Source organism: Lutjanus erythropterus, chromosome 23, assembly GCF_056507025.1.
Source record: "Lutjanus erythropterus isolate fLutEry1 chromosome 23, fLutEry1.hap2, whole genome shotgun sequence".
NCBI classification, from domain to species: domain Eukaryota; kingdom Metazoa; phylum Chordata; class Actinopteri; order Lutjaniformes; family Lutjanidae; genus Lutjanus; species Lutjanus erythropterus.
The window spans coordinates 22,836,459-22,859,602 of record NC_139339.1 but is presented as its reverse complement, the minus strand read 5'-3'; the positions used below and the strand labels follow the sequence as shown (position 1 = coordinate 22,859,602).

The 23,144-nt window shown below is 39.5% G+C and overlaps 1 protein-coding gene across 6 annotated transcripts in view; it reads right to left on the bottom strand.

Moving 5' to 3' along the window:
• nrxn2b (neurexin 2b) overlaps positions 1 to 23,144 on the bottom strand; it is an 884,227-nt gene that overhangs the window by 454,811 nt on the left and 406,272 nt on the right. For 5 of the 6 annotated variants that reach the window (XM_084712252.1, XM_084712251.1, XM_084712247.1 and 2 more), the window contains one exon: positions 21,503 to 21,529. The exons of the other annotated variant lie outside the window; for it this stretch is intronic. In XM_084712252.1, the coding sequence (XP_084568378.1) occupies positions 21,503 to 21,529 (27 nt within the window). The remainder of the gene's footprint in view (positions 1 to 21,502; positions 21,530 to 23,144) is intronic. 6 annotated transcript variants of the gene reach the window in all.

Sequence of the window (23,144 nt, the reverse complement as noted above, 5' to 3'; positions counted from 1 at the left end):
ATTTCTGAGCTACTTTGAGACATCTGAACCATAGACTGCGTGATCTGAACCAATATGGTAATGGTTAGGTAAAGCACGCATACCTATGCTTTTATAGTCAGCAACAGGACTACATTCGCTGCAAACCTGCCATTCACTCAGTCAAGCCTTTCACCACACTCACACACATTTAAATAGCAAAATCAAGGCGGTGTAATTTTCTCTCACTGACTCAAACTATAAAAACCACTTATCTTCAAACTTGGTGATTTTGAATTTTTTTCCAAAAATATGAAGGAGGGAGTGCTCTTTTATGAGTTAAGGCAATTATATATTTCTTATCTCAAACAAACATAGCCGTTCTTCTTTTCTCTTGAAAAGCTGAAGTGGTTTTCATTGGACACCAACATACTTTTACTACAACTTGTTGTTAGTCTGATTGAGTAAACTGCCTTACAATCTTCACCTCTTAATATTTTATTTTACATTTGTAGATATAGACCTATTAAAAACACCTCATGTTGGTTGCTTTTTAGTTGCACATTTTTGCACTTCTGTATCAAACCTGGCAACCGTGGCTTTTCTACTTTTTTGTATGGACTGGCTGCTGTCTGGAAGTGACTAATGATACCATTAAAGCGAAAGAAAAGGGATGAGCATAGTTTATTCAATATAGAATTATATCTATTAACATTATACTGTGAGAATCATTTGTGGCTAATATTAGTTACAGAGTATTCTGTGTAACGAACCTCCAATGATTTTCCTATTAAGCCCACCTGCTTATATTACAAAATAATATTATATTTTATTTATTATTATATTTTTTTGTACTGATAGGGTCTCCATTTGTTTGGTCATTACTGATGTACTGAATTGATGTCGACTCCCACTCACACAAACATATAAATAAAGTGTCTTCATAAGACGATAGCTCTTTTAACAGAGTGTTGGTTTCTCTTAACTCCTCTTTGAAATACTTTGTGAACCCATATACTCCTTTTTTTTTTTAATCAACAGCAATAGCCTAACAGTTTATCAATATCCATTTTCCTACGCAGCCAACACAGCTTGAGTGCACAGCGTGTGTTTGGCACCACTGTTAACAGAAATCTAGTGTTCATCAGGATGGATGCTCACATCGTTAGCAGTAGTTATTGATATAGTTATCTTTCTTGGTGCAGACAGCCCTTAACTCTTACAATGCACTGTCACTGGATTTTGAACCTCGTGTCACTCAAGCTAAGCTTAGTTAGTCCAACTATTACATCTTGCTGCATGCAGCTGAGGAGAACTTGTCACCTTTCAGAAAAGCCAAGTCATTATATATTTGGAACTCAGTATGGCCTACAACTAAAATGTGCCCACTTGCAACCCCACTCCCAGAACCCACACACACACGTTATCAAACACAACCTTAATCCTACAGCACCCCACCTACAATACATACACCTCTCTCACATGATGTAATGAGATATAAATATGTGAGTAAACTATGACCTCCATTGGGCGATCACCATGAAGAACACGTCTGCAGATATTTACAGTTTTGTGAAACTTCAAAACTGCATAACAGATGGACAGATTGCAAATGCAAGTGAACTATTCTGTAACTAAGTAAGGTGGACAGTTTATCCACTTTTCGCTTATTTCACTTTTTATTATCTGTCTCAACTGAAAACAAATACACCCTCACACTCCATCACACCCTTGTTTACGCTCTGGACCGTTTTGAGGGCAGTAGTTCAGGAGATTTTTGGACGCCATGCCTCGCCAAACCACAGGTCCAATGCCCTTTTCCTCATGCCTGCCTCCGATGAGTTCTCCCCTGTGCCAACTCGGCCTGGAGCAGATGGGTTGGTTCAGCATGGCATCACACCAGCCGACACAGTGGCATGTCAAACAGGCGGTCACAGGCCTGGCCGTGCCAAGCACAGCCATACTGTACTGCCATATGGGAATAACGTGCGCTGAGATCACACTGGACAGGCAGACAGTGTGGGATACATGACCTGATCTGACCGCGTATCAGAATAAATAGATACAAATGCCAGAGTATATATGTACAAATTTGAGAGTACACACATGCACACGCCAATGACTATTTACCAGAGTGTAGTCAGTGCCTCAAACTTGCTGCAAGCATCACTGCATTTACTCAGAGATTCACACATGTACAAACACACACACACACACACACACACACACACACACACACACACAGAATCCTCTCTGTCCAACTGATGACAGTCCTGTATTTGTGAAAAAGATGCTTACTAGAAGCATAAATGGTTCTTCAGCTTGTACCCATAGGAGAACACATTCTGTTTCCTATTAAAACCTTTTATAAAGGGTCCACCTAGAACCTTTCAGAGAGTTTTATACAAAATCCAACATAAAGGATCATAACTAGAAGCATCTGTGAAAGTTTTCACTGGTGTAATGGTTCCACCTCGAACCCTCTCTAGTGGTTCTATCCAGAATATCTGGGTGCAAACAAGAACTCAATCAGGGGGTTCGACTGAGCCCCTATTTGTATTTAAGGGTTTTATCAAGAATTCACTCAGTGGGTTCTACACAGAAGGGGTTTAAATTAGATCACTCACAGGGAATTCTACTGAGAACCTTTTCATACTCCAAAGGTTTTGTCTAGAACCCACTGGGAGAGTTCTACCTAGAACAATATGTGCAAAGTTTCACCCTGAATCACCTTCTATGGTTCTATGGTGTGATGATTTCACCCAGAACCCTTTCTGGGCATTCTAAATAGAACATTTTTACCTTCCAGGTGCAAAAAAGAACTGACCCAGGGGGTTGAACCAAGAACCTTTTTATATGACAAGGGATTTATCTAGAACCCAAAAAAAGTTTTCTACAGAAAAGCTTTTTACATTCCAAGGATTTTAAGCTAGAATACACTGAAGGGGTTCTACCGAGAACCTTTTTACATACTACTCTCTGGATGAAACAGGTTCTTATTGGAACCCTTAGCTTTACAAAGAGCCCCTGACAAACCTTTTCTTCAAAAAAGGGTTCAAAGAAAATGGTTCTGTGTAGAACCTCAGCCCTCCACAACAAAGCCTTTTGGAACCAGTATTTCTAAGAGTGTAGCTACAGACATGCACTGTGCGCTCACACATTACCCATCAGACACACTCACAATCCACTCTATCCATCAGACAGCAGTAAAGGACACACACACACACACACAATCCTATACTACACTCAGCAGCCCTGGCACTCGCTCTGTTTTACACACCGACAATGACACACACACACACGCCCTCCCCTCTGTCCTCTGCAGACGGTGATGATGGCCTGTGTTTGGGAGGTTAATGGCTGTTTGCTCCTCACAACCTTCACACTTGATTACTCCAGTCGACTGGTGTCTGGACGCCGGGGCCACAACTCCAGGACACCGAAGCCCTTTCTGCCACCGCTCTTGTATGCTAACCACGTTCATTAGAAATGTTAATGCCAGATCGAGGGCACTATGTGCAAAACAGTATGCGTCATACCCCTCATGAAAATCAAACAGAGCTCAGAGACGTCCGTCAAAGCCAGAGAAATCGTTATTCTTATGTTATGTGTTCCAAAACAAACAACAGCAAAGGGAAATGATTCCTCGCTGCCTTTAACAAACAAAGACAAAACAAAGTACATTTTGACAGATGGGAAAGCAGAGCATGATTCCAAAAGCACCTGCTAGTATGCAGGTCGCATGTTTATTCAGTGAGTTTTAAGTGATATAGTGTGGGCTCTCCACTGCATATAATCAGGCCGATTTCCATTTGAAAGTGAGGTAATGCTATGCTCTATGCTTCATTTGGGGAATTACTATAAACTGCAGGGAATGGCACACTCATTTGTAGTGTTGCAGTTTATAGCCCAGGTGTTACAACTTCAAACACAGTGTGAAATATCAGTACACCATAGTGGCTAGCTTGGCCGCATTAAATTAGCACAATCAGTCAACACAAACATCTTTATTTGGAGAACTTCTAGTACGGAAGCAGAGATTGAGGTGGTACAATAAACTGCGGCTACAGTTTACAGTTTAATATTCTCCATAATATTTTACTGACACATTGTGTGAGAAAAATACCATAAGTATTTTACTATATAATAGAATAAGTGTAAGGGTTAGGGTTAAGAAAAAAGAAAATAAAAGTTTGATAAATCTACAAGGTAAACCTGAGTGACAAAGAAACACTAAAACATGTTATACTGATGTTGTAAATGAAAACATTAAAAATAGTTAAGCTCACCGTTTCTATAGTTTCAGTGTTAATTCACTTAATCAGGTTCAGCTTTAAAACATATGTTCTCCTGCTGCCTTGAAAATAGGACTTGACTGAAGTTATTGAAATAATTAGTTCAGAGTTGTCTAATCGTGTTGATCATATTTCTTTTTAAATTCAATTTGATGAGTTGAGGTCACACACACAGTTGTACATTTATTCAGCTCAACATTTCAAGTTTAAAGAATTCAAGTCAGAACAACTCGTGTATTAATTCCGATGTGTTCTGAAAATAAAATTCTGAAATTTAAATTGAATGAAACAGATTAATAAAGTCTATATTTACGTTACGAGTTAATGAGAAAAGATTAGTTGATTCCGCTAAATTCTTGTACATTTTACAGTGCGCCAATAAACATGTATTTTCTTAGTTTTTATTGGAATTTTACACAATATAGTATATTAGTATAGGAATAGTGTTTTTTTCTGAAATTGTACAATAATTGCTAATAGTATTTTCCCAGCAGTATAATTCCTGCCCCTAACACACAATCCAAACCAGCAGGCTCAGCCTCTTTAGCTCGTTTCTATAGAAAACCATTTTCTTTACATCCTGCATGGATACAGGTGAGCTAATGGAAACACAGCTATTAAAGCCGTGATGGTGAGTGAAATTTCATTTTTCATGCAGTCCTACCACATAGTATGATCTCCTGCCGGCTTTATGACATGCAAATATAACAGCCTCTAACAAATTTTGCATTTAATTATATTCTCTGCTGCAGAAGGAAATATAATTTGTTAAACAAGCTACTTAAGGAAAAAATGACTGTAAATGAGCCTGACTGGAGAGCCTTATACAGGTCTGTATACTCTACTAAATGCCACTTGTTTTGACTGGAGCATGATGAGTCTCAATTTAGAACTAAAACTTTACTATTATGTTTTATGTATGGCTGTAATCAAACTCCATGGTCTGGTCAAATATATGGAGAACCAAAAAGTTAATTATTGCTGATTAGTACAGCTCCACTTTCTGTTGCTCTGTTCTATTCAAATGTCTGTATTAATCTAAATAGTGTATGTACTGATGTTTTGGTATGATAAACATCAATCCATAGACCAGTCCTAGTGAACTGCACAGTCAACAACTGGATAATGTCAAATTTGAAGAGACATTTGAAGATATACAGTAGCGCAGTCTAAGGCTACATTGAAAATAAATTAATAATTCATGCAAAATATCTAAGAGTGTTTAGTCAACCAATTCTAATGTTCTCTCTAATAGTGTGAAAGTTGTGTAACTGTCCCAAGACTAGCCAGAACATCGTCCCCTCAGCACAAGGATGAACAAAATCCCAGTGAAAACATGCAGAGATTCACACTAAAGACACAGCAACTTCAAATAAATACATAAAATGAATGTCACTGCTTGATCTGATAAATAAATCCTTATCTCATCAAGTTAGATGTGAAAACAAATAGCCGTTATATGACTCTCCTCAAAGCCAACAGTTTCACAGGGAAAGACCTAAATGCATACACGACAGACCGATTTCCAAAATAATTACTTGGCAAATACTTGTTTGCTGCTATATTAATAGTCAGAATCTCATATATCTAACCTTTAATATTGTTTGGAAAAACAAAAATGCATTTCTGGGTTTGAAAGGAACGAGCAAATCATATTTTTTCTTATGGGAATCAATCTACTTTTATACAAGGTGGATACAAGGCCAGAGTATAAACAACAAAAATATAAATAGAGGAGCACTGAAAATGATGCAAATGCATATACAATGAATTTATTGAATTACCTTTTGGCAAATGCAGTTTACATTTGTCAGTTTTAAGGGCATGAGGATGCAATGCACAGTGCAATCGAGTTATTCTTCACAGTTTTTAAATCGCTTCTATTACACCGTTCTTTCTAATGGGAAGATGTCCTCATAGATTTGTGTACGTCCATGGTGACAAAAAACTGCTGCCCACAATCCAGAAACCTGAGCAGTCTCTTATACGTGAGGCTAAAATTGAATTTACAGAGGTAGGACTATGCAAATAATGCCTTATTCAGAGACCCAGAGGTGCCATTTTATGATTCATGACTAGTAACTATGTTAACTGCCTTCATTGACTTTCAGATTTGGAAGTGTCTTGTTTAAAAATGAGCCAAGCAATGGCTAAATTGGAAAGGCACATTGGCCAATACGATATACATTATAAAATATATGTGTGTATTTGGATGCAGTAGTTTTTTATATCCTTCCTCAGTTCTTTTTTGACTCAGCCACTCTGCAGGCGACACTGGAGCATCATTTACCAAATGGTTATTATGTACACATCGCATATGTGGGAATAGAAGCAGAAATGACTTTTCTACCACTGAGGAATGTGGTTTATGAAAAGACTGAGGGTTCTTCGATGGAGTGACCCATATGGACATGTGATTTTTTTTATGAAAAAAACAGAAAGCAGTAATAGTTACATAAGGCTGCAGAAGTTAATACGGTTTCTGTGGCGAGAGACAGGATTTACTTTGCTCTTCAGAGTTATCAGGATAAGACCTCCTTTGACGATAATGCCATTTGGCTCCTATCTTAAGATATCATATTTTCTATCTCAAAGGAGCGCAGCCCTATCGCTGCAGATCTAATGAAAGGCTGTGTGTGATTTGTGTGCGTGTGTGTGTGTGTGTGTGTGTGTGTGTATGCCTGCACGCGTGGCATCTAAATGGCAGCCATCCGCCGACAGCAAAGATGCCGTGATGGAAATGAACGGTACGAGCAGATAACGCTGATAAAAATGCAAGGAGACATCTACATCAAGACCCTCCTCCATATAAGTCTTTTTTCCCTCTTAATTTCGTTGTTACTCCTGATCTCTCCTGTTCTTTCTTTCTTTCCTGCACGCACCTCATTCCCCACTCTAACCTATATTTGTCCACCTTTAATCTATCACACTGTGCCCCCTGTAAAGTGGCTCTCCTTGATCTACTGTGTGTATCTCTGAGAACAGAGATGTTTCTTGGAGAGAGGTGGCAGAGGGGTTGGAGGGAACAATTTGTGTGGGTGCATCAGGAGGGATTGGAGAGTGGTAAGTGGGGGGTCTGGCAGTCAGTTGAGGACACCGTCGCATGCTGATATAACAGCAAAACGGCCCTCCTGTGGCTGCATCCAAAACATTTCCCACATGGCGCCGCATCGCAAACAGAGACAAAAAAAAAGACAGGGGGTGGCTGAGTTTGTGAAAGAATACAGAGCTGCATGTGAGGGTGTGTGGATCTGATGGAAAGGGAGGGGTCGATGAGAGAAGAAGGAGGGAGGGGAGCTGCAAACAGATTATGACCCCCAGCCATGATTATCTACGCCTGCCGCTCTGACCCCCCCGTGCCAATTACAGAGATAAGGCAGCCTGTGCCTGTGTCTACTTTCCTTTCTATGAACCAAAATGTGTGTGATGCTTGCTCGCACACAGGCATTTGTATTCCCTGCTTGCTATCAGGGGCCACACACTTTCCCTTTCCCACTGTTCTCGCTCCTGTGCAGGAGGGGTTGCGCTGGTGCTTTAGCATCCATGACAAGATAACCTCCGTTGATAGATTTGGAATTGCAGATGGCCACCACAGGAAGACCTATTTGAGTTGGGAAGATGTTGAGAGGACAGCAGATTGATTTTGAGAAGCGGAAAATGAATCATACATTTTACCCGTCCTCTTCGGAATTTTAGAGCTCCCTTCAGTGCTTCAAACACAGGCGACTCTTCCCTTTCGTTCTGCCATCTGCACCCTCCCGCCATCACCTGCTTCTTATCGGTTTCCTTGATCCTCCCCCTCCTCACATCTGTCCCCCTCCCTTTAGAAAAAGGTCCCAAGCGGGGGTGGGATTTATGATTTGAACCGCATTTCCCAGCATGCTGGGGCAGGCGGAGGGTATGATCCCATGGGATAGCCATCAGTCCTGCAAGGCGGTATGGGTTTCGACAGCTCCAGGCTGCTGCCGGTTCTCTCATTAGAGCCTGTGTAATGAGTCCACATCTAACCTGTCGCCGGTGCCACGTAGCGCTGAAAGGAGGCAGACTGATTATGGACTGAGGCTATGCCGGCCAGGCAGCCACATCCCAATTCAACACAAAGGTTCTGTTCTCTATGCAGTCACTGAGATCAGATCAATTTCAATAACTCTGTTTTTGTGTGTTGACAAAATTCTGTGGAAATATGTAAAAGGAGCTTGATCCCCATGAGGACATGGAAAATCTTTTCCTATTGATGACTGAGTAAAAAGATCTTCTGCACTTCTGTGCTTGAGCAGTGATGCGGAATACAAAACTTTGTAAGTTTAAGTTTATTTGTTTAAATAGTGATTGCAAGCTCCCCTTGCACCTAGCCTTTATTGAGCTTGTGGGCTTTTTTGTTTATTTGTTGTAATAGAGACAGAGCACGTCTGTGCTACCTTCTATTAAAGTGCTAGGGCTTCAGCGCAACAGTCTTGTTAGTCTTCTAATAGTGCAAAAACAACTTTCAACATTTTCATGACAAGCTTAGAATCGGTTGCACTGAAGCACCTTCCACAATAAGTTGAACTGAATCACATTTGCAGGTCTCAAGTCTTAACCTTCAAGTCTCAGGCAAGTGCCTCGTTACTCTGATTAGAATCAAGCAAGTCAAGTCTGTGGTATAAGTCAAGGAAGTCACGGGTCAAGTAAAATAAAATAATAATATAATAAAGAATAAAGAATAATAAAGAATTCTCATTAACTACCCCAGTTTAATCAATAACAACTCTCCTAAATAAAAAAAAAACTAAGGAGAACAGTCCCCTGAAATTGCTCTATAGCTGTCAAGTGAAAACAGAAGTCTGACACAATTATCCCATCAGCACATCTGTCTAATGTGCTTCTCAGGACAGCATATCACTGTTCTCTTCTTACTACTACTACTTATATACTACTACTATGCCTAGTAAAATGCAAATATTTAATTTTAATAAAGTCAAGTCCTGTGGAGTCATCTGTCTCAAGTCTAAGTGAAGTCTGAAGTCATGAATACCAAGTTGAAGTCAAGCCGAGTCTTTTATCAATGTTAGTCAAGCAAGTCTCAAGGCCTCAAATCTGAGACTTAACCTGTTAATTCGACTGGGCATGGCAGGTCTGATCAAAACCATGGTGGTTTTGATTTATCTTAGACACAGCTTCATGCCCCACCAGCAGCAGTTCAGAAGCAGAGCTGTTCTCCCATCGGATTATGTTTACTTGCTTAGAGTTTGTTGATTTGGTTCTTTTTCCTTGATTTTCGTGCCAGTACCATATAGGCTATGTAGTTAAATACTTTATTTTTAAGATTGTGAGTCTGCATGGGGTGTTTTATCATTACATATTAATCCTCTGTGCCGTTTGTGTCTGACTTCCTGACTGCTCAATTTGCTCTGTGCAGACTGATGCAGCATCTATCAGAAATAGACTTGGCATGTATTTGAAGCGGAGCAGAGATAGTAGCCGTAATGAGACACGGCCGTGCTCAGTGAAATCGAGCCGTCAAGTCCAACTTAAGTCATATGACTCTGCAATTTTCTTAAAGTTTGACAAGCAAACCCTCTACATTAGAGAGCAGAGAGACATCTTGTTTTTTGAATGCTGTACAGTCATCCTCACTGTATACTGGTGTCACCAAGATCCCAGACAGGCATATATGGTAAGGTAGTCTTAAGGGAATGCTTAATATCTGTAGTCAAATCCCTACATAATGATTGCAGTGTAACATTGTGGGATACGGAAGAATTAGAACATGGAGAACAGCAGCAATGTATTTTTAGTGAAGCCTTCACCACATTTAATTGTGGCCAGAAGGAGACCATGTGCATCTCTTTCTACTGGTTAACATAAGAGTTCTGTGTTCAAAAGAAATATTGTCCCAAAAACGGGACAAAGAAACCAGCAATAGAGACAAACATCTACACAACTGCGAGGAAACCCTGAAACAAAAAGGAAATTGGTCAAGACTGAAAACTAGCTGCTCACTACAACTTGTTAGAAGTAAAGATGCCTTCAACCACTTGGCTGCCATAGTTGAGTTCCTGAAAGTCAGAAGCTGCAATCCATGGACTGCCAAGGTCCCAGAGGGCATTGAGCAAGAAAAGTCTGTCACCATCCTGTCTAACATGCTCCACAAGCTGTTCAGTGGACCAGGAGGGCAGACGTGGTCTTCTCAAACATTCAAGCTTCCAGTACTTGACCAGGTCTCACATGAAAAGACAGAAAAATGCACCTTTTTCTACCGTGTCCAAGAAAAAGAACTGAAATTGTGGCCGGAGTACAAGTAGACAGTGGAACAGTGGTGTGGACAATTCTTATTAGACTAAAAGGGCAGGAAGGCAATCTCCTCACTCGGCTGGGTCTAGTGAGCAGGTTGCCTCAGGTGTCTCAAGTGCACAGAAAGCAGAGTCAGGAGGGGGAGAGGGGGAAGTATATTGAAAAAGAAAAACTACAAGGCACAGTGCCATCCTTGTTAGACCTTCTTCATTTGCTCAGAGTTACTTATAACCCCTGCCTCCCCTGGTTTCTCCTTTTTTTCTCTTTCTCTCATTCTCTTTCAACTTTTTCATCTGTCAGTGATCGTCTGAGTCTATCCCGACCCGCCAACCCCCCCAGCATGCTCCGCTGTGTCAATTTAGGTTTCTTCATCTGCCTCCCATGCTTAAATGTATTTCTCTTTTGGGTTTAACAGTGAATAAAGGGCCTTTGACAGCGAGACAGTCGCCGAAATTTCTAGGCTGTTGAGCATTGAATCGGAGTGGAGCATTGCTTTAAAAAATAGTGAAATGAAGGATATAAGACTGAGCTGTGTAAGGTCAGCGGTTTTCATACAACCATGGTCCATCAGCTTCACAGCATGTCCTTAAGCTAGAGTATAGCCCTTTCATTTGTGAGTACTTGGCAATAACAGCTCTTCGGCTCATTTGTGCAATTATATGCAACGGGGGGAATGTTTTGGCTGATTGTCTCTCGTCTCAGTTGCTTTTAACAGCAACAAAAACATAAATGAAATCTGTATCTCATAATCTGCATCTGTTCAGGGTATGCTTTTTGCCTACTAAAACTTCTTTAACTCACAGTATGTAAGTTCTGATGTTCAAGGTCTCTGCCACATTAAAACAAAACTCATGAAAATCTGTCTGAAATGAATCAGGCAGAATCAGGATCAGGCTGAAATTAATATTTACATGTTCACTGACATACTGCGTTTTTTTCTAATAAGTTATAACAACTTGCAGTCAGTAGGGAATGCATTGTTATCTTGGATAAATTATGGACTAACCGTTGTTGGAAGCATTTGCGATAATGTAAGTGCACAACTCAACAAAATATATAACCAATGTGAAGCGTTTTGCACATTTTCATTGGTAAATGTTGCATTTTACAGCTTAAAGTTTAAAAGTAGTTGTGTTAAGTTAAACTATATTTGCTTTTTTTCTACCACTTTGGTCTCACCAGCAATTGCTTAGTAAACTCTTGGTTACTAATGTAAAATTTGAAATTGACCCTAAGTCCTGCCCCTTTTGTGCTTCAATGGCAGGTGTGCAAGTTTGGTATCTTGGTCAGCTTCCTCTTTTCTTGTTTCATGTACACAATAAGCTAGGCTCATCTATGTTGAAAAGAAAACCAAATTTTGAAGCTTCATTTATTAAGTTAAGTCATGTTAGCAAAGCACGAGATAACTATCTGGCTAATGTACATCAGCCATTACCTAGACAGTGTTTGCTTACATTAGCTTGCCAGGAAGCTAACACTGTGCTAACATTAGCTAATTTAGTTACTGATGGGGCTTCATATGTCACATTTGGGATAATGTATGTACACGTCATCAAAACATTATGAGCATATATTATAGGTCCAGTGTTTTTAGTCAATTTAATGTGTGGAATGTTACAGATTACATCTTTAAAAAAAAAGATGGTTTTCATTGAAGTTTAAAAGGTTTTGTTGTAAAATTAAACAATTTCCCTGTAATTCTACAGCTTTGGAGTCACTTATGCTTTTCTATGTGCTATAAAAGTACATAGTTATGGCCATAACTATGTAGTAAATGGGCAACGGCATTTCCTACATTGTATTCTAAAAATTGTTGATAGCCACGTTAGAGCAAAAGGGGATTAATAATTTTTTACCAAAGCCTTAAACTTAGTTTTCAGGGTCCCGCATAATAATATACATGGCCTCCACCAATTACATATACCTGTATGTATTTATACATGAACTTTTCTGCCATCACAATAACACTATGCAAAGTGAGCTACAGTAGAGCTAGAGGTCATGTCATACTGTAGCAGACGTGTACATATACAATTAACTGTGCATGGATGTTCCCACACACTCACCCTTGCCCACTCCATTGCAGCTGCAGTTCCGAAAGTGTTTTGATTACATATTCTTTTGAAGTCAATATAGGCTTCAAAGCACTTCTTATTGGCCATTTCTGTTGAACATTTTAAGAGGAATTTGGTTGGTTCCCATTAAAACATGCAAAAAGCAAAACATGATAAAACGTGTGGAAATTAATTGAAGTCCATGGAGGAGTTATTTATGTGTATGTTTTTTCGCAGTCCTTTAAGAAGATTTGTGTGTGACAGCAGCACACTATTTCTAGGCGAGTGCCAGGAAGGGTGCTTTATATCAAATGTGTTTACATGCTGTATGTTTCGCACTGGCGCTTAGCAGTGCAACAGTATCATACAGACAACTGTTAATTATATTTAAACTTGTTAGCTACTGGGAAATGTGCAATTAATTTCTGTTGTCCATCGCTGAACTAGATGATTGCTTTTAACACAAATCTATTTATATCAAATGACGTACCCATCTCTGAGGGTGCACAGATCTAAGGCATTATGTTAATAACATACTCCTCTCATTGGCTCATTGAATCACATTTAGCCTGGAGTTTCGGAGGATAAAATGAACATTAACTAAAAAAGGGCTATCCTCCATTAGAGCATTAAATTGCCTTTAAAAATCAAATCCCAATCCAAGCATCTCCAAAATAAATTTTATACAACTCTGATGCATGCTCAAACTTCACAAACTGTAGGATGCAGTGTGTGCTGAGGGCAACTTCTAGTGCCTACTGCATATCCATCTTTGACATCTATTTGGCTGAAATAGGATGTGATGACTCATGATTTAAGTGAGCGATTGGAAACTCATTCAAATTCAATATTTGTGATTCACCGAGAAAGTAAGAGAGCCATCTGCTTGGAGACAAGTTAGAAAGAGCTGGGGATGCAGATAAGAACCCAATTCAACACAAATTAGACTGAACAAACCATCCATTCAAATATAAAATGGCCATGACACCTGCCTTCTCCAAACACAGGTACTGTACCAGCAGTGAAAATGGTTACAGGGCTACATGAACTGTGTCACTTATTTCAGCAGTCGTGACTGTGCAAAACACATGGGGGAGGAGGGTGACACCTGACAACCTGGGTGGAAGCGGTGTGACAGCAGCAGTGACAGAGATATACTGCATTTGAGTGTGTGTGTGTGTGGGCAAAATCTCAGATTCACTTCTCTGCCCACAATATGATGCATGCATCTGTGAATGTATGTGTGCACACATCTGTGTTTGTGGGTGTTCATATTACTATGGCAGCACTGGATAGAAATGTACTTATCTCCTGGTGCTATTAGTCATCAGTCTGCTATCCTCACTGGTCAATAGTATTCTTAAATAAAAGCCTAAAAATGTGGACCTGAATTCATTTATCTGGAAAATTACTCAATTATAGGATAAGGAGTGGGTCACAGTAAGTCATATAAATAGTTACTACTAAATGAAAATCAATAGGATTTTGTGCATTTGTTCCAAATTGATTGATTTCCCTATCTCCGTTTGCCTCTTGAAATTAATATAATACTGCAGGCTTTGTTTTTTTAGTCACATGAACAAGGTTAGCCACATGAACTATCTCAAACCACAATATGTTCATATACAAAAAAATTTTTCAGCCATAGAGTTTTCCATCCTATATGTAAAAGTACTCAGTGGTATGAAAGGTATTTCCTGAGAAATAATAAATCTCAAGCACCCAGAAAGTGATGCACTCTGCCAGGAGTGGTGAGAAGTGTTTGTTTGGAGTGAACACATAAAGAACTGGGTAGTCTGCATGAGTGTCAGTGGCCACCATGGCTCAAAAGACTCTCAGAAACAACAATTGTAATCCAATGAAAAAAAACGTACTGCCGTGTTTCTGTGACTCACTCTCATAAATGGATTCATGGATTTTTCAGATTCAGGATATGTACAAATACTTACAACAACATAATAAAATGATATATATTTTTTTGTTTGTTTACAAGAAAACTGATCAGTGCACCTTAAATATCTATGAAAAACCTAAAGGCAAAGTATATAGGACTGCCAAAAAACAAAACAACCAACATTCTTACTAGTACACAACTAGCAAGTGACAAATCCTACTTATTCTACTTTTAACTTTTCAAAACTCAGCTAATCTGCTTCATCAGGACTGTGCAGGGCTCAAAAAAAAGAACTGCCCGCTTGCCCGGGGCAAGTAAAAAGCCAGGTTGGGCTACTAAATCTAGCAGCAAGTGTCAAAAAAGAAATATCTATTATCTTGATTATCAGTTAATTGTTGAAGTAATTTTGCATGCAAAAATAGCAGCAACATATATGTGGGATTTGTTGTTTATAAGGAAACTAATCAATGCACCTTAATATCTATTGAGATCTTAAGGACAATCTATCCAGGATTTTCACAAAAAAAATGCATAGACTCCTGCAAAAAATAATCATCTCTTAATCATCACCCATGACCCACCACAAGTGTGTAGCGGTGCCTACATCTGCCCTTCATCTGTGCCTTCTAATTTCTCATTATGTTGTTGTGTGCAAGATGATTTACCAACCCAGAACATCAGTATTTTGCATCCTGGGAAAGAGACTCAACAATCAGCTATCAACTGACAAATTCTACATATTCTACCTTTATCTCTTCAAAACTCAGCTAATCTGTTTCATCAGGAATGTGCAGGGCTCAACAGTCAGGATTGCCATGTAAAATGCCACATCAGGTGAATAAATCTGCAGTAAAAAATTAAACTAATGGTAAAGACTGAAGTAATATTTTGACCATGCATTAATGTTACAGTGTTACAGTGCAAAATGGCAGGAAATTCTGCTTTTATCCATTTAAATATTGAGATTTCCAGCTTTTCTGTTTATTATTATATTAAACAATATTGTTGGTCTTGGGACTGACAAAAGAAGACATTTAAAGACAACACCCTGGACTCTGAACTCACAATTTTCTGACATTTTATAGATGTTGTAACCCTTGACTAAACATTACAATTATGTTTAGTTTTTGTTGTTATTTGATAAAGACTACTGAAAAAAAAAATGTTTTGTACAGAAGCAAGTATAAACTGACCTTGAGCAAGTACATTCCTGACACACTAGCCCAGCCGGGCAAGTAAAGAAAAAAAAAAAAAACCATTAAAGTTGAAGCGTGGTTTGATCACATTTGACTGACTGAAAAAACCCTCACACATACAGTATATGTATGTGTGGGTGATGGTGCCCTTTTTCCAACCGAGCCCTATCCATCTCAAAAGCACAAGAAAAAACACAAATACAAAACATTTCACTCGTGAAACAACTTAAACTGTTTGAACTTGAGCAGAAAATTCTGTGATCATGTCAAAACTGACAGCATCACACACATTGATTTGATGTCCCACAATTTGATGGCTCAGTCAAACCACTGCAGGGCAGACACTTTATTTTTAAAAACCTGGCTTTTATCCAATGGCTGTGAAGAAAACAAGGAGGGTTGTCATTCAAACTCACATGGGTCAAGTGCAGGCTAACTTGTCACTGTCTTTGCTGCCTGTGCTACGTCCAACAAGAAAATTTTGAGTTATTACGGTGTCACTAGCAATGCAGACTTAGGCAAAATTTGATTGAAACTACCACAAGGAATAGGAAATACAATTAGGTGAAGGCAGTGGAAGGTGATTCTCAGAGTTTTTTGAAAATACGGCATGAGTTGACACAGTCAGCCACACGAGTCTCACAGGAAATATGTGGCTCAAAAAGAAAAGCGTCGAGCTATGGATGCATTCCTGCTGAAACCAAATTGCAAGACAGATAATGTAATGGCAGCCATCACACACTGTCCCACACAAATTTAGTCTTTGTCCCACATTTGGTTTGTTGGGATCTCTTTGCCCTATCAACATATAGGAGATACACTGCAACAAAAGAGAGCAAATTTAGCAACTTTCTCAGTCCTCCACTCATCTGGAGTTATTCCTATGACAATGATTTCTATAAAATGTATTTTCTAAGTTCTGATTTTAAAAATGCTTACATACTGAAGCATAATCAGCTACTATTCCTCTCCTCTGTACACACAGAGACAGTGTGTGTCTTAGTGCATTCTGGAGTGAGTACTTGCAGGTGGGCAGGCCAAAGGGTACGACACTAGCAGACGGAGTCCTCGTGCCCCACATGCTGCCCATATGTCATGCCAAATCTCATCTCATCTAGCGCTAAGAGGAGGTGCTGCTGGCTGCCGAAAGGCCACCTTCCAAACAGATATCATCAGCCTGACACTCTGACCCGACTGGAGCTGAGGGCTGCGGTTCCGCTCCATATCATATCCAGTTACATTAAGGTGGGAAAAGCGGGGTCACGATGTACTGCAATAAAAACACAAGGCTGATCCTTCACTTCCTGTGCCACACAAAGCACTCCGAAGCCCAGAAGTAAAAAGAGCTAAAGTCAATAGTTGGTCATTGGTTGAAATATTGTGGTTTTGAAATTTTATTGTTGCCATTGTTCTTTTGGTTTGTGTTATGATGCAATGATTTAATGTTGAAGTTATGGAGGGTTGGATCACTGCTATTCTCTTATTGTATTATGCTATATATTATATCTAGATAGTAAGAATAGAAAAACTGCCATGAATGTATCTACAAGAGCCACCTTGCATTCATATAATTTCCATGGCAACAGCTGTGCATGGCAATGCTGCAGTCACTAGCTCCTTCAAATTTTTCTACTTTTGTCTTTTAATCTATTATCTTTTTGGTTTGATGGCTGAAACATATCACCTGTGACAGAAATATACTGGTATGCAATGGAAAAGAAAGCATGGGATTTAGATTAAAGAGCAGTGGATCTTAAGACGATCAACAATGTACACGACCTCTTTCGACCAAGACATGCCAAATGTATCATCGTGGACCACCCCAATAGGAGTGGAGGAGAGCAGATACAGGAGCTGTGCTGATCAAGCTTGGACTTAAGGCTGGTCCTGACTAATGTCTGGTCAGGAAATGAAACGGACAAATGGGACTCAGGCTGGCCAAACAATGAGAAATCAGAAACCACTGTGCCCACATCTTATAGAGACCTACTGCACTAAAAAATAAAATCCAGATCAAGCTATTGCTCTTGATGGGCGGACGATTGTCCAAGCTCCCAGGAACCAACACACAAGCCTCTGGCAGGTTTTATGCACAAATGCAGTCAAAGTTGACAGGCAATACTTTCCAGATGTCCAGCATATACCTATTCTACTCTGATTTTACTTATCTGTATAGATGTTGTGAAACATTAAGGGACTAAATTTTTTTTTTCTTGTGCAACCCTGTGTTGTACAAAGATTATAAATTACCTGGGATCCTTGATGCAAACCATTTTTGCTCAAAGCTAGCAGCTCAAGACAGTACATTTTAATTTGTCCTCTACTGAGACTAGATGTATACAGTATTCAATATTTTATTCCACCATTCAATGGCCTTTTCAGTTCATATGCAGACAGAATACAAATTAATATGTATTTAGTGAAACATTTATAGTGCTGCTTACCCTGCCAGGATTTTGTTCTGTTAGCTACTGCCAGTAAGTTGAAATAAATGTGAGCAAGAAAACCTATCTGCATGGACCAGCCAGCCAAGAGACTTTGGTCCCCTGATTTTCTTACTCGAATTCAAGGCTTTAGTTACTGTAGGGCTCTGGAGGACAAATCGACCGGCAGATGTCATGGCATTGAATAAATTGTTGTCTGTAGCTCTAGCCTGGTTTGCTCCCTCTCTCTATTTTTTCTGGTCTCTCTCTCAGTCACACAGCCTCTCCTCCTGCTTTACACACTCACACACTCTCTTTTATACTGTTGTGTGTGACTGAGTGGCCATGAAGCAGGGCACTGCTGTACAAGGGTGCTCAGTTAACCAAAAAGTGTAAAGGTAAAATAAAATATTCCTTGCAAAACTGCTGAAATCCAGGATTCCAAGTCTGCGACTGACTATTTGGAGCAGCCCCGGTGAATAGCCCTATCAATATGTAAAACAATAATCAAATCAATGACAAAAGGGATCTTTCCATTATAACAGATTTAGGAATGACTGGCAGCATGAAGAATCTGTGAAAAATTGCAAGACCTCCTGACATTATCCTGCTCACATTAAAGCATGCAAATCTACACAACAATAAACAATAAAGAAGAATCAAAGTCAGTTTCTGTCTTGCCTAACAAAGAAATGACTTAGGGCTCTGAGGTGGGAAAAAAAGAGAGACAAAAAAAAAAACGCTTCCTTCTCCATCTCCTCCCTACTGCAGGGGAATCACACAATATCCCCAGTGCTTGGATGACATCTAGTGGCCAATGTTGGTACATACATCCTCTAAGCATTATTTGAATGTGTGTCATGCCAGTGGCTCCACACATAATAAGTGGTGTAATTCGTCATACACTGAGACCACTTCCATTCCTGGCAGAGACTTTTGAAGTTTTTGGATTGCACTCCATAAAGTCTGACATAAACAGCGTTCAAGTGGATTTTAAGTGCAGAGACGTGAGACACATACAGTGGGAATTGTGGCAAAAACAGGGGAAACAGCCAGGCCAAGCCACAACAGGGGGTGAATCCCCAAACTCAGGTTAGGGAAAGTGATAGAGGAAGTGTGTTAACCAGTCCAGATATGGATGAGAGCAGCCATAAGTCATAAGTCCACCTTAAGAACTACCACACACTCCTCCTGAGTGAAAACATGCTCTGTAAATGCATCAGAGCCAGTCAGATCATACGTCAATGATAAACACTTCATCACAGGTTAGTTAATGATATTACCAAGTAAATGATGTGCGCTGATTGTGCTTGGAGATTGAAGTGAATCAGAAAAGACTCCTGGCGACAGTGTAACTACAGCTTTTGCTGTGAAAAACTATGACCCAACCATAAAAGACCTACTTTTTGAAAGGAGTTTGGTTGAACACTACCAAAACAGAAAAAGTAAGTGTCTTACCTACATAAAAAGTGACAGATATCTGAAATACATCACCTGAAAATTAAGTAAGTTAGCTGTGTATGTCAGGTTTGTCAAATCTGATGGAGGCAGACTGAAAGGACCCCTATTTCTTGTTGATTGGCAAAGACCTACTTAAATGAATCAGCAGGTAACATATTTCAAACAATTGTCACTTTTTATATTGTGAAGACACACTATTTTGCTGCTCTTGTTATCTGTCTTTACTATAAACTAATTATATTTAATGCAAAGTGGAGCTGCTCTTTCTCTTTTGATAGCACTTTGTGCTTATTAAGGCGACTGTTTATTAAGAGCGGAGAGAAGTAGAAAATAGATTGGTTTTTGCTTCACGTCCTATGTTACTTTATGCTGTTTACAAGGTTAATTATTTGAAGGTCAGTTCACTGTATGTTCATTTTCACTTTAAAATACCCTCTGCTCCTGGTGTCTTTTGGAGTGTCGGACTGTTGAACCAAACTCCATTCTAAAAATAGGGGTTTTAAGGTAGAGAGTTTTTTCACAGTAAAAATGTTAGTTCCACCATCACTAAGACTCTTTTCTGATTCACTTCTTTATACAGATACAATCAACACATGTCATTTACTCAGTAGCATCATTAGCGAACCTGTGATGAAGTGTTTCTCTCAGATACACCTACTGACTGGGTGCTTTTACAGCACTTGTTTTCACCCAAGGGGAGTGTGGATGTTCTTAAGACAGAGGTGTGACACGTGGCTGCTCTCATCCATAATGGGAGTGTTTTATGCTGTCCAGATATTGCAGCCACTGGGTGCACAGCACTAGTCTTACATGCAGCCTATTAATGGTAATCAGGGGAGAAAGTCATTCTTCCTTTCTCACAAAGCATAGAACATGAAGAAGTGTGGTCACATCCAAATATGTTTATGTGACAGAAGCACCCTCTACTGATTTCACAACTCATCGCCACTTTTTTCAAGTTAAAAAAGCAAATGAAAAAGCACTATTAATTGCTCAGCTGCTGGTTAAAATTAATCAAAGTCGAGCCCTTATCTTTCTGCCTTCACAAAACTATGATAAACTCTGAAGAACATCAACACAAACACACAAACATTGTAACAAACATCAGGTTTTCTCCACATTTTGTCACTATGGCTGGCAGCACTTACCTGTGGGCTAGTTGTTCAATTGTCAGTGGCCATGAGAGAAATAACAGTTTGCTATCATTCTGTCAGCATGGGGCAGGAAAACATTAGCTTGCTCTGAAAACAAGCATGCACCAGGTGGTGCCGTCTCTCAGTGGATAAGCAATTAGCTTTCTGGGGGCCAAAACTACAGTTTGTCCCACATAGAAAACAAGCAACACCTGTGTGTGCAGCCGAGTGGAGCTGAGGCTCAGCGCCGCATAATAGAAAATAGGAACATCCAACAGGGGAGTGTTAAGTTGCCCTTTTCTGAATGCGCTTTTGGAGAAGGTTGACAGGAAAATGAATAGAATGGGTAATAGGCAGGGGAGAGGCAATGAAATAATTTCATAGCAGAGTGTCGTAGGCAAGCAGGGAGGATTGCGGGATGAAAAAAATCCTGATAATTATGCAAGTGAAACATTAATTAAATCTGTATCTGAAAAGGGGAAATCAAAGTGACAGAACATAGGGAAATAAGAAGAACATAACTTAGATCATGTATTGGAGGAAGGGGTTGGGGAGAAACATACAACTTTGGTAGGAAACTACAAAACATGAAAGATGGCAATGGGAAAAATGATGGAGAAAATAATGTGTATAAAAACAGATGGTTATTTAAAGGTAAAAAAAAACAAACAAAAAAAAAAACGAGAAAGCAAAGATAATGAGAAAAGTGTCACTCATCATGGGGTCAAGAGAAAGCAGAAAAAGGTCCACTGCACAGAATCAAGAATGAGATAGACAGATACATTTTAGTCAGAAAAATGGATAGAACCACTTACTGAGGCTACAGTCTATCCTGATACAATCTGGCGGGAGAGAGAGCGAAATGGTGAGATCAAATAAAAAGAAAAGGAGAAAGAAAGGGACAGAAAGAAAGAAAGAGAGAAGAAAGGATAAAAGAGAGAAAATAACATTTTACATCCTTCAAAGTACATTCTGCAGACAACCAAGCATTGCTCTGGGGCCACCATCCGGGGACAGGCTCTGAGTCAGGATCACCCTTTTCCTCCATCAATCGCATCAACCATCCCTCTATCCACCCGATAACCATAAAGCACAGCAGAAGGCAAGACTTACACCATGAGGGTCTATAGGAGAACATAATGATGACATTTCCCTTTTTTTAAAAAACATATTTATGGAAATAACCTATAGAAAGTGCTCCATTGTAGGCATATGAAGACAGTGAAATATTTACATGTGATTACAGAGACACAACAACAAAATGAAGATGTGTACTTGGAATTATAAGGCTTTATCTGGGTTGAGTGGAGTTCCAAAATTCAGAGCATCAAAGATTTAACGTACCATCTGGCAAACCTTTTTGCTTTTCTTATCTTTTTTCAATAATTTATGCCAAAAGTTCGTTTTTCCCTTTGTAAATCATAATAACACCGTATTAAGCTTGCAATACTTCAAAGATCATTAATATATGATTAACTTCATTAAACAAGCCAGATAGAGTCTAATAATTCCAAATGCACAAAATGTTTTGGCCAGACTTAGATGGTCTAAATCTGTCTTGATTAGAATCAAAATGAACACAGTGAAGCTATTATGCTGACACTGTAGAAAAATATCATTTTCCCTGCAGCTGCTGTGTGGTGTCTAAGGCAATTGCAGTCTTGCACCTTTAACTTCAGCCTTCTTTTCTAGCAATTTGAGATGTGCTTGCCTTCTGCAGCACTTTGGGCATGAGAAAACCAAACAGTGTAAACAACAAGAAAGGGTGATCTGCACATCCCAGCCACCTCACGCCTGGTGCACACAAACCACATGAAATAAGACCCCACTGTGTACTATTTGCTGCAAGTGGCGCGGCAAGAACACAGCGACAAGTGTTATCGTTTTACAAGCTGTGTTGTCACCAGTGATGGAGCTACGCTTTGTCCTTCGACTGGAAGACAGGGTTGAAGCAGAGCGTCAGTAGACATCTGCTCTCTAGCTTCCCCTGACTTTTCACCCCCCCTCCGAATGAGAGTTAGTAAACAGAGACTTCCTTTACAGGGATCATTATCAAGTATCAAATTATTACAGAATCTCTTATTTTGAAACGAATTCATGTTATTCAGCCCCATCCAGTGGATAGAAACCGTGTGTGCATGTGGCAGTGTGGTTGGGTTGTGGTCTCGAGCTGTCAACCGCTACAGAATAGTGGACACAAACAGCCAGGGACCGGCATCACTCTGCAGAGAGGTGGAGGTAATACAAAAACACGTTCATGAAAATGTATTTCATGGGCCACATGTGTTCATTAGCACTGTTTTTTTTTTTAATTACGGAAATAGGGGACCATGTTTGTACAGTCTTGTTGGAAAAATGTTATGGTTTTTATTAATAATCAATTAATAAAATATTGACACATTGCTCTTTATCACTAGTAAATATCTTTAGGGCTAAATCTGTTCAATTATAGTCTTT